General features: G+C 36.5%; 1 protein-coding gene across 8 annotated transcripts in view; it reads right to left on the reverse strand.

The window, feature by feature from the left end:
* magi2a (membrane associated guanylate kinase, WW and PDZ domain containing 2a) overlaps positions 1 to 4,326 on the reverse strand; it is a 237,516-nt gene extending 233,190 nt beyond the window's left edge. For 2 of the 8 annotated variants that reach the window (XM_016673031.1, XM_016673034.1), the window contains exon 1: positions 3,820 to 4,325. In XM_016673031.1, coding sequence (XP_016528517.1) covers positions 3,820 to 4,120 — 301 coding nt within the window. In that variant the 5' untranslated portion in view covers positions 4,121 to 4,325. Of the gene's footprint in view, positions 1 to 3,819 lie in introns of all 8 variants that reach the window. The other 6 variants (XM_016673025.1, XM_016673027.1, XM_016673026.1 and 3 more) reach the window with 6 other exon arrangements.
* Positions 4,327 to 14,801: the final 10,475 nt, after the last annotated feature.

Below are 14,801 nucleotides of genomic sequence, written 5' to 3' on the forward strand. Positions count from 1 at the left end.
CTAAAGTCCGAGAGGTCAGAGTCCTTGTCAAACGGCGTTTTGACTAAAGTCCGAGAGGTCAGAGTCCTTGTCAAACGGCGTCTCAACTAAAGTTCTACAGCTTTTTATTTCTCTCATTGTTTACGTTTTAATGATATTTTTTTTTAAATCTCTCTCTCTCACTGTTTATTACATGCTGTTTTTATTTTAATTATGCAAAGCACTTTGAAATGCCTTGCTGTAAATCTGCTATAAAAATAAAATTTGATTCATTGATTGATTTTACTCTACAAGTTTCACGCGCGAGAGGCGTCTGGTTTACATTCAGAGTCCATGTGGAGGCCCATTAAAAGCGGCTCTAGCCATAGTTTTCCGTTGTCGGACGCGCTTGAGGTGTCAAAACGCTTTCAATCGCGCCGCGCTACACGGGCCCTCGACGCGCCTCCACATAGACTTTGAATTTAAACCAGACGCTCCTGACGCATGAGATGTGAACGCAACATTATTCCAGTCATTTAAAGATTTTTTTAAAGATTTGTTTCGGCACTAGTTCAATTTAGTTGGCAGTAATCCAACACAAAAATACATGGGTCAAAGGAACCATGGCCGGATGCCGCTGCGGTTCACAGCCTCCACTTGGGGGTAGCTAACCAAAACGCCTCTATTCCAGTAGACTGTCCTAGAGTTTACAGAACCCATTTGGTAAATTTGACATTTACATTTTTTATACAATTAGTATCATCTTCCAACTCGGCGAGGGGATGTACTCCGTCTTCGTTCATCGTCTTGGAGAAATCATTTTTATCACATGATTGGCACTAGTGGAGCTCCGTAAAAAGTCACAGTAAAGAATCAACTAGTGGGAGCAAACCCTGATATGTTTGCTTTCCTACTGTTAAGAGTAGTATGTGTCCTATAATTAACCAATAAAAGTCATCTTAGTTCTTGGTCAGTAAAATTAGATTTTGACCAAAGGATTTAAAATACATATAAAATGTTAGCAGGTAAAATAGTTAATGGTAACGTCAAGAAGAGTTTAAGGTAAAAACATAAAACAGTCACTTGTTTTATCATTTTCCTATGACAGAGTTTTAGGCCCATAATCGGAAAAAAATTATAAAATTATGAGAATAAACTTGTAAGTAAATGACGTAATAAAACTGAGAATAAAGTCGAAATAATACAAGAATAAATTCATGTTAATATGAGAATAAAATCATAATATTTCAACAACAATGTCATAAGTTGAAATATGACAAATTTATTCTTGCAATTTTATTTTTTTCCTCTCTTAATGTGGTTGTAATACTCCATTACTCTTTCCTGTTATGTTTTTGCATTAGAAATATTTAGCAACAGTACAAACACTACTTTAATTTATCTTTTCAAATTAAATATATTATGTTACACTCATGCAAAACTGATATTTTACTATGTGTAAACCATTAACAGGTCATTGAAACCTACTTCTAGTTGAGATGTGATAAAAACTTGATTAGTTTAATGTTTTGTTACCTAGTTAACCAGGGTAATGCATAAGAAAAGTTAAATCAAGGTGTTTTTTTTAAGCTGCAGGTTACTACAGAGTAATGCAGTCGAGCTTCAGAGAAACCTTAAGATAAAAGAAATCACTGAATCTCAGCTTGGATGAGAAAAACATCTACATCTGCAAGCAGCTCTATGGCTGTTGCTTTTTCTCCTATAAGATCGAAGTCTATAAACAGCCTAACGAGTAAACAGGAGCAGAGATGGAGGAGATCACTCACTTCTCCAGCTGCTGGAACATGTAACCATTTCATGGACAAAAAAAACATCGATTTGATATAAGCTTTGGATGCTTTTTGAATAAATCTCTCTGTTGTGATGCTAAGCACATGCAAACACACACACACGAGCTGACACTTTGATCCAAAGCCTCTTATAGCGCTTTGAAAGATTTTTCACCTCAAAATGAGATCCCAGAGATCCTCCTGGCTCCGGCGCACAATGCAAGTCTGATCAGCAGCTGAGATCAAAAGCAGGGGAAGCGTCCGTGACACGACAAGATAATGCCAGCCAAGCAAAATCTACTTGACCTAAGCTGGGGGTTTTTTAGCAACAGAGTCCGGACAACCAGCAAACTCGCCGAGGATTTCCCCCCAGACACAACAAACACAAACTAAACTGTGATAAACTCATGTAGATTTCTGTGGCCTTATCGCGCTTTGTGGTGCTTTTTGTTTTCTGCAGCATGTTGGAAAAGAGACAAACAGATTTCCTCCCAATTTTCAAATCTAATTCATCGCAGCCGGTGCAACACAAACCGGATTTGTGCAATTCCTGCTCTGCAAAGAAAAATGAAAATTTAAATCTAAAATTCTAATTACTGCAGGCAAAAATAATGATGATTTGTTTTTAAAAAAGAGAAAAATAATGTTTTTCTTCACCGACATTAAATCAGACTAAACATTTTTCTGCAAGAAGCCAGACAAATTTAGACCAGTGATTTTTTTTTACCCAGAAACTTTATTTAAAACTGGAAGTTTTCACACACTAATGTTACTGTACCTTTAAATTATGATGTCATTGACTTGGAAGACATGAGCTGAAATGGCATTCAAAGAGGAAGAAGCCATCACTGCACAAAACCCAGAAAATATAGTTTGTACCTTTTTATGAGTTTGACCAAACTAAGTAACTCTAATGTTTGCTCTGATTTTATGTCAGACTGTGAGAAAAAAAAAACATTGTTTCATACAATTTATATAAATATTTGGTTTCAAACACCGAAAAACTATCAAACATTTTTAATAAACTAATATAGATGCATTTTTGACCAATTTCTAATAATAGAATTATCATTTGACCTCACATATTAGTGAAAATCAAAAAGTGCAACAAATGCGTCGCATATGGGCGACACCCTAAAGGGGGCGCCAAAATGAGAAGGAATAATTACTTCTAGTCGTAATTCACAGCTGTTTGTGCGTTGAAATGTGTCTGTACACAACCCAGAAAGTATTTAGCGGCATCCCTGGTCTTCCAAACACATGCTAGCCAAAACTGGACAGTAAAAGATAAGAAAATCTGGTTCGATTTATCTGGATTTCAGCCGCGACAATCGTCTGAATATGGATGGCAGTCAGCCCAAAGGCAGCCGTGGCTACAACAGAACTTACCGCCATCAGTGTGAATGCAGTATGTGTGCTTTCTAGATGGAGTTTCACAGCAATAGAAACCAAAAGTGCTAATTGACAAACATAAAAATTAGAAATTAATAATATCTTCCAATGCAATCACTATAATAGTATATATTTCATGCATATACAACAGCTCGACGACAATAAAATGTGACATTTCAAAGGAAAAAACCCCGAATATTTGCAATGGTAAAGTTTAAAAAAACAATGCCATAAAATGTGCAGAAATAATATATAAAAACAAAGATGCAAATTTTACACCTTTAAGTAGAAAATCTGGTGAAATGTTACGCTCAAACGGCCACAGTTAAAGCAAAACAACACTGGTTGTATTCTGTGTGTGACGCTGGTTATTGTTTATTTACATTCTTCCCTGATTTATGTGCGCCTCAGTAATCTGTGTTTTCTACTTGCTACCATTGTAACACACCCCCTTAAAGTAAAACCACCGCTTATCGCTTCTAGGCGCTAAAAACACGACAACAAACATTCAGAAACAGCGAGCTGAGTGTGGGAAATGGTTTTCTTCAGCGCGGCGATGCAAAACAACAAAGTCTGCAGGAGTTAACAGTTTCTGGGGAACAATAGGAGCGCTGTCAGCAGAAGAAAAGACCTTCCAAAGTTGCAGCGAGAGCCGGAAAATAATAATTGAAAACCTTACCTTGTTTGACACACTTGAGCCGCACGGGGTCTTTGCTGTGTTTGACCACAGCGTGGACATCCCTGGTGGTGAGTCCAGCCACCGGGGTGTCGTTGACTTCCAGCAGCAGGTCCTCCTGGAGGAGTTTCCCGCTGTGGCATGCGGCTCTGCCCGGGAGGAGCTCGCCGATGACCGGGAACTGTCCGTGCTCCGCGCCGCCCTTCAGCTCCAGCCCCAGCTCCCCCTCCTCATTCCTGCAAAGGATACTCTCATGGACTTTGTTGGTCCAGTGGTTCTTCCTCTTCTTCAGGGTCTTGGACATGGCGAGTTTACATGAGTCCAGTCGTGAGAGAAAAGGAAAAGTTTTTCCGTCGCCGTTTGCGTCCCCGCGGTGTCGCAGTTCACGCTGGAATGCGTCCCGTTTCAGTGGAAAGGCGCAGTTGTATCCATGTCAGCGTTCAGCAGCTGGATCATCAGTCTGCGTTTTTGGATAACTGAGCTGCTCAACTTGTGATGCGTTCACTACAACCCTAAAAGCTCGGAGATACTACTATCACCACACACTAACGAAATATCAAGTTAATAAACCCGCCTAGAAGAGAAATTGCAACATTTTTTTTTACAACATTATTGCTAAAAAAGTTATTTATTTTACACTTAAAATGAAACTACTGTAAAACCATGCATGAATAGTCCGTAAATTTCCATAAACCTGGAATATTAATGCGTTTCTTATTAATGCGATAACTTCAGGATATATTCTAAAAATTACATACGTTTTATATGATTAATAACAGAAAAAAAGACACCATTACAACTTTTAAACTTCAAAAGTACAAGTTTACGGTTTGACTCTTGAACGCAGCATGAAGCTCAAACCAATGCCACTAACCCGGATGTGAAGGCTCGGTGAGGAAGAGGAGGGAGGAGAGGGTTTTCCCAAATCCAGCTTTCCATAGGAAAAAAAAGTGAAAGTGGGAATTCAATGCTGTGGTAGATCAAATAGCTCCTCCATTCAGCAACATTTGAATCATTTTTCTGATTGTTCTTGATTTTTTTAAAGCTGTTGAAATAAATTTACTACAAAAGTAAGTTTGTGTAAGTTTATTTCATTTATTTATTGCAACAAAGCTTCTCTAAATTGTTGGAAATCAACTTAAATGGTGCAATATTAGTAAGAAAAATGCTTGTATGTTTCAAAATTCTTCCATAAAAAGCCAAACATGGTTCGGTGGAGGCAGTATGATGGTGTGGGACTTTGAGACCAACTGCAGGAAATTAAGTTATTAAAATGTGAAATCAAACTCTGATGCAGACCAAAAAATGAACTCTGGTCTGCCCAAAAACCTCAATCTCAGTTCAATTAAAGTGAACTCTGGTGCAGTTTGAATGCTTAATGTGAACTCAAAGAAGACCGGAAACCGCTCCAAAACCAGGAAGTGGACCACAGCGCAGGGGATTCTGGGTAAATGTAACCAAAACAAACCTGCAAATCCAGTTAGCTGGAAAAATCACTTGTTGTCTTCCTATAATCTGATTTTGTTTACATTTTCCCAAGAAGGAAGTTGCGTTCTTTTCTTCTTCTTCTTCTGAGATTTTCATGTCGTTTCCTTCACTAGTTCTTGGTGCAGCGCCTCCACAGGCGAGGAGGGAAACAGATTTTTCTAATTATCAAAGTGAAGTTTAAGTGAAACACAGCAGCTGAAAATGTAACAAATGTTGCAACTGTGGTGTCGAATCAAACCGAGTTTGAATGAATCTTTTTGTGTCAGCTGTGAAAATGGAGTTGAATTTTATTTTACTTTTTCACTGAATTTGAACCAAATAAAGTTAAAACTGTGCCACCTGTGGGTGTCTGGATATCTACAAAGCTTTCTTTAAATCTGAAATACAAAATATATAAATTTTTTGTAAAATTTTCTTAGCTACCACTCTGAGTATGTTGTTATTTTAGCAAACACTCTCTTTTTAAGACTACTCCAGTTAGCGATTAATCGATTATTAGCTGAAAATGTTGCAATTTTTTGATTTTTTGTAATTTGGAGGCAAAAGAAGTCCAGTCAGGAATCGGTGCCAAGTTGAAAAACAAAGAAAGGAAGCGATAGTGGGAATGGGAGTATTTTACCAAGACAGGAATTCAGGAGGCTGTTTAAACAGGGAGAGGAATGCTCTGCGTCTGGCAGAATAAGTGTTGGGGAGGAGAAAAACAAAACATCAAGCCGCTTTGCTCAGGGAATGAAAAGCCCGGGATAAATGTGTGGGATTAAACTCTGAGATGTGATGGGTGGGCCACAATGAGGCCACAAGTTTGTCTCACAATAAACAAGTATTTTTAAATTCCTCCCGGCCTCCATTGTTGTTGTTTTTTTTGCATTTTAAGTAAATCAGACGGTCATATCTGCGCCACCAGATGGGAATTCATCGGCTCGGTCTGTGATGCTGCTCCTGGGAATGCAACATCTCTCCGCTGCATAATGTAATACTTACGACAGACCTCTTTAAAAGATAATTAAACTTGGTCTGGAGTAAAGAGGAATTGCCTGACGATGGCTTTCACTGTCGGTGAAAAAGTCATCTTCACTCCATTTGAGTGAATGATGCCATTCCCGCTCCAGCAGAGTCATTTTTTGGCAATTTGGCTGCTTGTTTTACACTTTCACGCCTCGTATGTGAGACTGAATGACTGAACGGAAAGCTGCTCTTTCTGAGTCTTACTCAGACTGATTCCGTCTGACCCGTTTACTCGGCTACCGGCTGACCAAAAACCCAGCACTGGTGGTTTGATGCTCACAGATAAATATGAGGGTCAAACTGAGAAGCTTTTTAGACTCCACTGATGCAAATTGTCAATTACTGAGCAGAGTCTAGTAGTAACTTGCTAATTTTACTTAATTACAGTTAAATTACTTTTAGGAGTATTTTTATACTTGAGTAGTTTTGTTATGAAGTATCATAAGTAAAATTTCTGGATTTTCTACCCACTGAATGAAAAACAAACATGTTTTAACTAAAAATTCACCAGAGACACAAACCTGCAGTTTTGCTAAAGTTTTCTAATTTTTTTTTTTTTTTTTTTAAATAAATTATTTTGGAAAATTATCTTATTTATTTGCTACTTCTATGAATTATTGTCATGTTGACCCTTAAAATCTCCAAAATTTACACTTAACTTTATATTTTGGTCTGCATAATTACCAAATATGTCTTTACTAGTAAGTACTTTTACTTAAGTAAAAATGTGTGTTACTTGAGTAAAACTTTTGGCCACTCTGCTCACCTCTGTTTATAGATTGACTAGATAAGTGGCCATTTTCTTAAAAACCTGAGTTTTTATCAAGATGGATAATCGTTTAAATTTAAGGCTAAATTTTTGTTAATAGTAATAAAAAATACATTAAATTTTAGTGTTTTTTGTGTCAGTTGTATTAAATCTTGACTGTATAGACATAAAATAGTGGTTTTCTCACATTATTAAATGTAATTACCTCTTTTGTTGCTGAATTAAAAAGTAAAAAATGAAAAAAAAATATATATACGAAACACTAAATTCATATAAATGTGATTAGGAGCTTTTTGAGTGTTTATATTTCAAAACAGAACCGCATGAAAAAGGCAACAACATGGCATTCCTTCAGTAAATTTGAACCAGGTGAAGCTAAAAATGCCACTTGAGGAGTTTTGGCTAAAATATATTCACAGACACAGTTTATTTTTAAATATTAAATACAAAATATGTATGTTTTTGACTTAATTCCCGCTCTAAATATGTTGTTTTTTAAATGAAGTTAATTTAAGTTCACGGTTATTTTATTAACCGATTAATCACGATTAATCGTTTCAGCCTTAAATTAAAAGTGTCAGCGTCATGCAAAAAGTGAAAAGAATCCTACTTTAAATAATAAAATAGCTCCGTCTCACAGTGATTTTTGTGATTTGCATACCTGATTACATTTTGTTGATATGTTCACTGACAGGAAGTGGACTTTCTTCGCCATAATAAATCCTGTAGTTTTAAGGAGATTTATCATGCACATATCTATCCTGTGACCTTCAGTAATAATCTTCAGACTAAATTCTTCTTAGATTACAGTTTCCTTTTCTGCCACTGAGGCAAACAGGAATCCAGAGCTGTCATTTCTCAAATATTCTCCCTTTTAATCGCATCGTTTTTGCTGAATCTCCTCACTGTTATTCATAACAATGTGCCTTCTGCTGAATCTTCCTCTCTGAAGTCCACTCATGTACAGGCAGCTGCACACAAGGTGCATACCTGATTAATGATGTGAAGCTTTTTTATGGAGACTCAAGTGAGGCTTTGAAATAAAAATGGATTTTTAAAAACTAAGTTGCTTCTTTCTTTGAACTGGATCTGGATCAGAGCAAAGTTCAGCTGCACTAATGAAAGATAAAGGAGTAAAGAAGGTGTCGTGAATAAAATAAATCCATTTTAAGTCATTACATGTTGGTTAATAATTAAAATTAGTGAGACAATGTGAAGCCAGGCTGCTTATTTTATGTAAAATCTCAAATAACTGGTTTGCGTGGCATTTTGAAGTTCTACCAAGGCAGCTCAAACGAAACCAGCTCAATTTGTTTGGATCAAATTTAGTTGTTAAGCCAAATCCGGACATAAATTGCATAATTGTTGATAAATGTACCCTGACCTAATCAAATAAGTAAATAAATATCTGCTTAAAGCAGATATTTATTTCACAGGTGTAAAAAGTTGCAGATCTTCTGCCAATTTCATTCATTTAGGAGAAAAACGGGGAAAGCCCGCCCTCATGTGTTCTTTTCAGGTATTACAACTTAGAAAAAAAGGTAATTGCTGCATATTTCTTTCGTTTAAAGTTGCGTTGCCAGTATGTGCGAAATAAATAATTTTAAATAATTGTTTTTGTGCTATATGTAGTCCACAAACGCGTGTTTGACTGTTATGCAAATTACCCGGGATCCAAGATGGCGCTGGTATTGTAGGCTCATACAAATACATTTAGGATGTTATTCAGCAGAAACTCTGTATAAAAGTGCATTTTATGCTGCACATATTTAGATTTTTATTGTATTGTCTGCCTTGTTTTCAGTTTCAACCTTCTGAATGTCATTAAACCTGCTGACACGCTCTTCGTTCTGCAGAAAGGGGCCAAACATGGACCAGCAACGGCTCAGCGCAGTCAGTTGTTTAGTTCAAGTCGTTTTTACTTAAATCCCATCAACACATGTTGAAATATTTCTTAAATTAATCTATTTTTGTTAATTTAGAAATTCAGAAAGATACAGAAATTTATCCACAATAACTTGAACCTTTAATATCGGAATAAAACTTTTTGTGATTTTAATTTTATGGCTCACAAGTACTAGTAAATTGACAAAAAAAAAAAAAAGTTTAGACACCTTTTGTTTTAGTTTTTTCTAGATGTAGATTGATTTGAATGCCCCTCACAACAAATCCAAACTAAAATACTGCATCACTTCAGTTCCTCATGTCAAGCCAAAATTTGGCGACATTCAAACGATACGGCAGAGTAAATGTTTGTTGATTGAACCTGCTGGTCTGCAGGTCTGCAGGTCTCTGAGACGATGTTTTTGCAGACAGAAGACCTTGACAGATCTTTTCCGCTGCTGAAACATGAAGCATAAAGAGTTTGTGCAGTTTGCCAAGGGGTCACTTATCACCTGCAGGCAGCAGAACTGACGGAAACAGAAGCATTTCTTCTGAAAGCAAGAGGCAAAGTTGATTCCAAAGTGCTAGAGAGGTTAGCAGAAACCTCAGATATTTATATTAACACCTTGAAACAATACAACCCAGAGAACTTGTCTACTTTGTGGGTAAAGACATATTTTTCTATTTTGCCTGTGGCTAACTAACTCGGAGAGCCTGCAAATTAATGACTTGTTGACCCCAAGTTGAGCTTTCCTCAGCGGACCTTGTCGGTATTCCAGTCACACGGCTCGGTTTAAAGACCCTCATTGATCAGGCGTTCCTTACAAATCCTTCCTCTGGTGTAGTGAGGAGTAACTGTTACATCACTGTCAGATAAATTGGACAAAGGGCCATCTGATTTACGAGGAAGCGTTAGCAGCATCGTGTCTCATCTTGAAAATATGTCTCTTCTTTGGGTGAGATTTAAAAAAGGTATGAGTTTAAAGTGAATCTTTGAATAAAGTGTAAAAATAAGCCTTCTTTTATAAGATTTATTATAAAATACACTAAAAATAATTTTTTTGAGACTGATATTTCCTCATATTCTTAGTCAGGATGGATGGACTGTGTCTGTGCAGCAATTTACATTTCCGGCTGCATTTCCATTACTAACATGCAGAAAACTTTTCCGATATTCCGCTAATGTCAAAAAACCACACTTTTGCATTTGTGGTGTTTATGTTAAATAAGAAATCCAATTAAAATCACTCAAAAATAAGTTTCTTCAGGTGTTAAGTCATTAAAAACACACTGCACCACCATCCTCCAATCGCTTCCTGTTGTCTTCTTTGTCATTTCCACCAGTAGTAACATCCAGTTGTTGATTACATGACTTGTTTCCATTGCAGTTCTGTGAAATACACTAATTTTGATACAGATGAACAACCACATTATCCTATCGCAAAAAGTATTTATACAAAAACGTGAGTTTTTTTTTTGTATTTTCATGCAACAAATTTACTTTTGTAATTCCAATTTGTGCAATTTTATGGTTTATGGAAATGGAGCTACCGACACAGATCCTACATTTTGTTACATTTTCCCAAAAAAATTTCTTGAAGAACTGTGAGAAAAGGAATCCCAAGCATGATGCAGCCACCATCATGTTTCAGATTTAAGTGTAATGTGCAGAGTCAGTCTATAGATCATGTGTTTAATTTTGGTCTATTTTGGTGTTAGCACCTTTGTTTTTTTCCTTCAGCATTGGCCTTGCTGCCAATCCTCCATGAAGCTTCCTAAGATCATCAGAGACTTTTTACAATTTGTTAAAACCCAAGTATTATTTTCCTCCAAGTTCACAATTATGCGCTTTATTGTGTTGGGTGATTTCATGGCTGTAATGTCGGACAGTTTTGCAAAGCATTGTGTAGACACACACCTTGTAAGAACTGCAAAAGATTTATTTTTACAAGGATGTCAGAAATTCACTCTTGCTTCTCCAGTGGCATTTACAGTTTCCTCTAAAGATACATTTTCCAAAAAGAAAAATTAATTGCTCCACATCCCAACTATTGTTTAAATTTCTTTGCACAATGAAAATGTTTCAGGATTTCACCTGAAGGTCATTTCCTCCCAGAAATGAGATTTTAAGCTTTAGACATAAAAACTCAAAGCACACCTCAAGTCTGTCTAATTTACTTCCCTGATTCTTATTATTTCCTTTATCTCTCAAAGTTTTACAAGCGAGCGCCGCAGTCACTCCACGTTGCTGTATGGCGGTTTCCCGCTGACCAGACTCACCCCAAATTTTAATTACTGATCTCAATCTATCAGTTACCTCCAGCTTGCATTGAATATCACTCTCTCCTGAGTCAATAAATATTCTCTTTTGTAAGATGAGATGATTTTCCACGACCTAGATATTAAAACCGGGTCATTTTTGCAGCTCTGTTATGCAAAACGTTCATCGATAGTGAAAGGAAAGTGAGGATTAGAGATTGAGGCTTTAGTTCAACAGTGCCCCCTGCTGGAGAAAACCTGCCGGTTTTCTTTTCCTTATTACTTAAGGGTGATTTTTTAATTCGACTGTTCTGTTATAGACTTTTAACAACACAATAAGCAAGTTGTAGTTTGTAGAGTAACTAAAAGAAGTGGCTATAAACGCACGTTTTTCACTTATCATGAAAAACTTGCATTTGTGAACTTAGTGCAAACTCCACATGGTTAAAAACTGCAGCAAGACTCAAAACTACCAGTGCAAAGTTACGTTTTGGTGGATTTACATCGACTTGGTGTCTCAGCTCATCTAACTAGTTTAGACCCAATTTAAACCCCAAATCAGTTGAATCTCAGCTGCAAGAGTTTCTATAAAAACTTTTACATTTAGAAAAGTGAGTAAATATTCTCCATTTTAAAACAGAAGTGTACCAGTTAGTTGGTTGCTGGTTGAAACAGGTCAGTTTCCATTTGGTCAACTCTGAATTTTAATTGGTCGTCAAATAAGTGACAATGAACCAATTATGTATAGAAATCATTACCAGTTTTTTAACAATATCTATATTTTCAAAATAAATGAACAAATCTTTTGTGTTGTAATCACCATATCTACATGCAGCTTCTCTTCACTCACTGATTTGATGTAACAGAGCAGATAAAACAGAAGATAACATTTTTTAACTCCACTAATCCTTCATAAGTGTGTGAAGTCTGACATATTTATATTTATGTACTGGCTTTATCTGACTGTGCTTGTCACTACATTCATCCTCAGAGCAACAGTGGCCCCAAAACTCACTCATCCAACAAACTTAATCCTTCCTTAATCCTCACCTTGGCTACTTGTCAGAGCCGGAAACGTGTTGCAGATCTGGACCAGCAGGGGGCAGAGGAGGAGCTGCGTCTATGTTGATATTCTGATAATGTCGAAATGTGCGCAAAACTATGTTGATATTCTGATAATGTCGAAAAAACAAATTTTTTAATTATTGTTTTTAGAAGATTTTATCAAAAATCCAAGGAAGAAAAACGTATGACAAGGCACACAACAGTAACAGAAGTGTACATGTCATGTGATAACTGAGCAGAAAATAGGATGAATCAATAAAAGGTCACAGATTAACAAGGTAAGGAAAGTAAAACAGGAAATGTTACAAATGCAAAATAAATTTCAAGTCTTAAAAAAATTGGTATAAAATTGGGCTTTTTTAAAAGGCCTATTTAAAAAAAAACCCACTTCCTGTCTTCTTTAACGCGCCACTGGCTGCATTTTCATTTATTTTAAATTTGCACAAATTGGAATCACAAACATAAATTTGCTAATGGAAACACAATAATTAAAGTAAAAGAAAATATGATTGTTTTTGAAAAAAGGCATTTCCACAACGATTTGGTAATTTTTTCGCATCACACAAGTCACATGATGAACAACCGGATCTTACTACTGGTGGAAACGACAAAGAAAACAGGAAGTAGTAGGAGGATGACGATGGCTTGAAATGTTTTTTAATAACTTATCGCGTGACATTAGAGGAATATAAACAAAGTTTGTGCACATTTGTAACGGAAATGCAGCTTGAGCTAGTGTCAAAACTTATCAAAGAACAAGTTTTTCCTAAATAACTTTTGCTTGTTTTCTATGATCAAAGGAAACGCAGCTCTTGTGAGCAGCATGTTTTCCCCTCATCCTCTGCTGCAGCTCTGAAAATGAAGCTGCTGCAGCTTTAAGCCTGAGCAGCCGGTCAATCAGAGGAAAGCAGCTGCCTGCAGGCCGTCACTGCAAACTTTCATCACATCTCCATCATGCTGTTAGCCAACTGTTCAGAAATCAGCGAGTATTTATGAAACGAAATTAAAACAAACAAAAAAATGTCTATGTCAGTATTTTAGAGAGAATACATTGATTTTCTGGCATTCTAACAATCAAAACTTAAAATCTGTGCAATTGCAGAGAATGCAGATTTACTATTGTAAAACCTCTAAAAAATAAGGATTTTAGTTTAGGCATATCTACAGGGATTGTAGGCAGACATGGCTGCAGGTAAAAGCTGGAAAGAGATAAAATTTTCACAAACTCCTGCAGGCTAAATGATGTTAAAGTCTAAACATGAACAGGACTCCCACAGCAGATAGATAATGTAAATTTAACAGCGTGTTCCCATGTTGGTCTAATCTTCTGAGGATGATCACATTCAGATTTATTTGCCAAGTTTGTAAACGCAAACAAGAAGTTTGACTTTGGTTGTTCTTAGCTATCGATGTAGATATAATTGTATAACAAAACATTAAGGTTTGATTAATTAAATAATCATATCAATCTGGGCTGTAAAGCGTTCAGAGACAAAATAACGATGTTTTCACGCCTGAATTTCCGGTAAACTCAACTTGATCAAGGACCAAAATTACAACATTTGTTACATTTTAAGTTGCTGTCAAAGCCTGTTCTCCTCCTCGCCTGTAGGGGCGCTGCACCAAAAACCACTGACGGCAATGACACCGAAACCTCTGAAGAAGACATGAGCAGCTTCCTTCTTCACTAAATTTTTTTTTAAAAATGGGATTTTAGCGATATTAGGATTTCTCTTTTGTCTTTGGATAAAAATCACGAGCCATTTCGGTTTTAATTTACCCAGAATGCCTTGCGCTGTAGCCCGTTTCTTGCTTGCTAACGTATTTGCAGCGCATATGACAACAACACATCTCCAGCTGTAGCAACCTTTAGGGTGAATTCATCCTAAAATGTGTCTCCATTAATCAGGATCCACTTTTATTCAGCCGGCATGATCGCACACATAAACACAGATAATCAGGAACCAACATTTATCCTCCACTCATTAATTAATGCCTAATGAGAACGTATTTAGAGTACTCCAGTTCCTCATTAGGCCACATAAACATTCTGTGGAGATGAAGTAAATGCTTCTCTGTGAAAGTTAAGGATGGTTTAGCTCTAATTGCACTCTCCTCATATATTTGCTGTCATCTCATATCTTTTCCAGGACAAACTGCCGTAGTGAAAATGCATGGCTGAAATTTAATTTGAAGATAAAAGAAGCGTCTGATTGTTCACCCAGTTATATTTTCTTTACCGTTAAGCATTTGCCCCTCTGGCTTTTCCTTTTTTATGATAAACTGTAGCTTCTAAATTCAGTTTTATTTATGCAAATATTATGAGAGCTGGACGGGAATAAAAAATAAATAAATAAATTGGCAAAGCATCAACTCACAAGTTAGAAAGGCATCAAGCATCATTGCAGTGAAGCATCTGTTTGAGCAAACATGATGAATAATTAAACCAGATCTGGATAAAAGGCTCATGATTAAAAACACCAGCAGAAGATCGTCTGTCGCTGCATAAAACGCA

Source organism: Poecilia formosa, unplaced genomic scaffold, assembly GCF_000485575.1.
Source record: "Poecilia formosa unplaced genomic scaffold, Poecilia_formosa-5.1.2 Scaffold69, whole genome shotgun sequence".
NCBI classification, from domain to species: Eukaryota; Metazoa; Chordata; class Actinopteri; order Cyprinodontiformes; family Poeciliidae; genus Poecilia; species Poecilia formosa.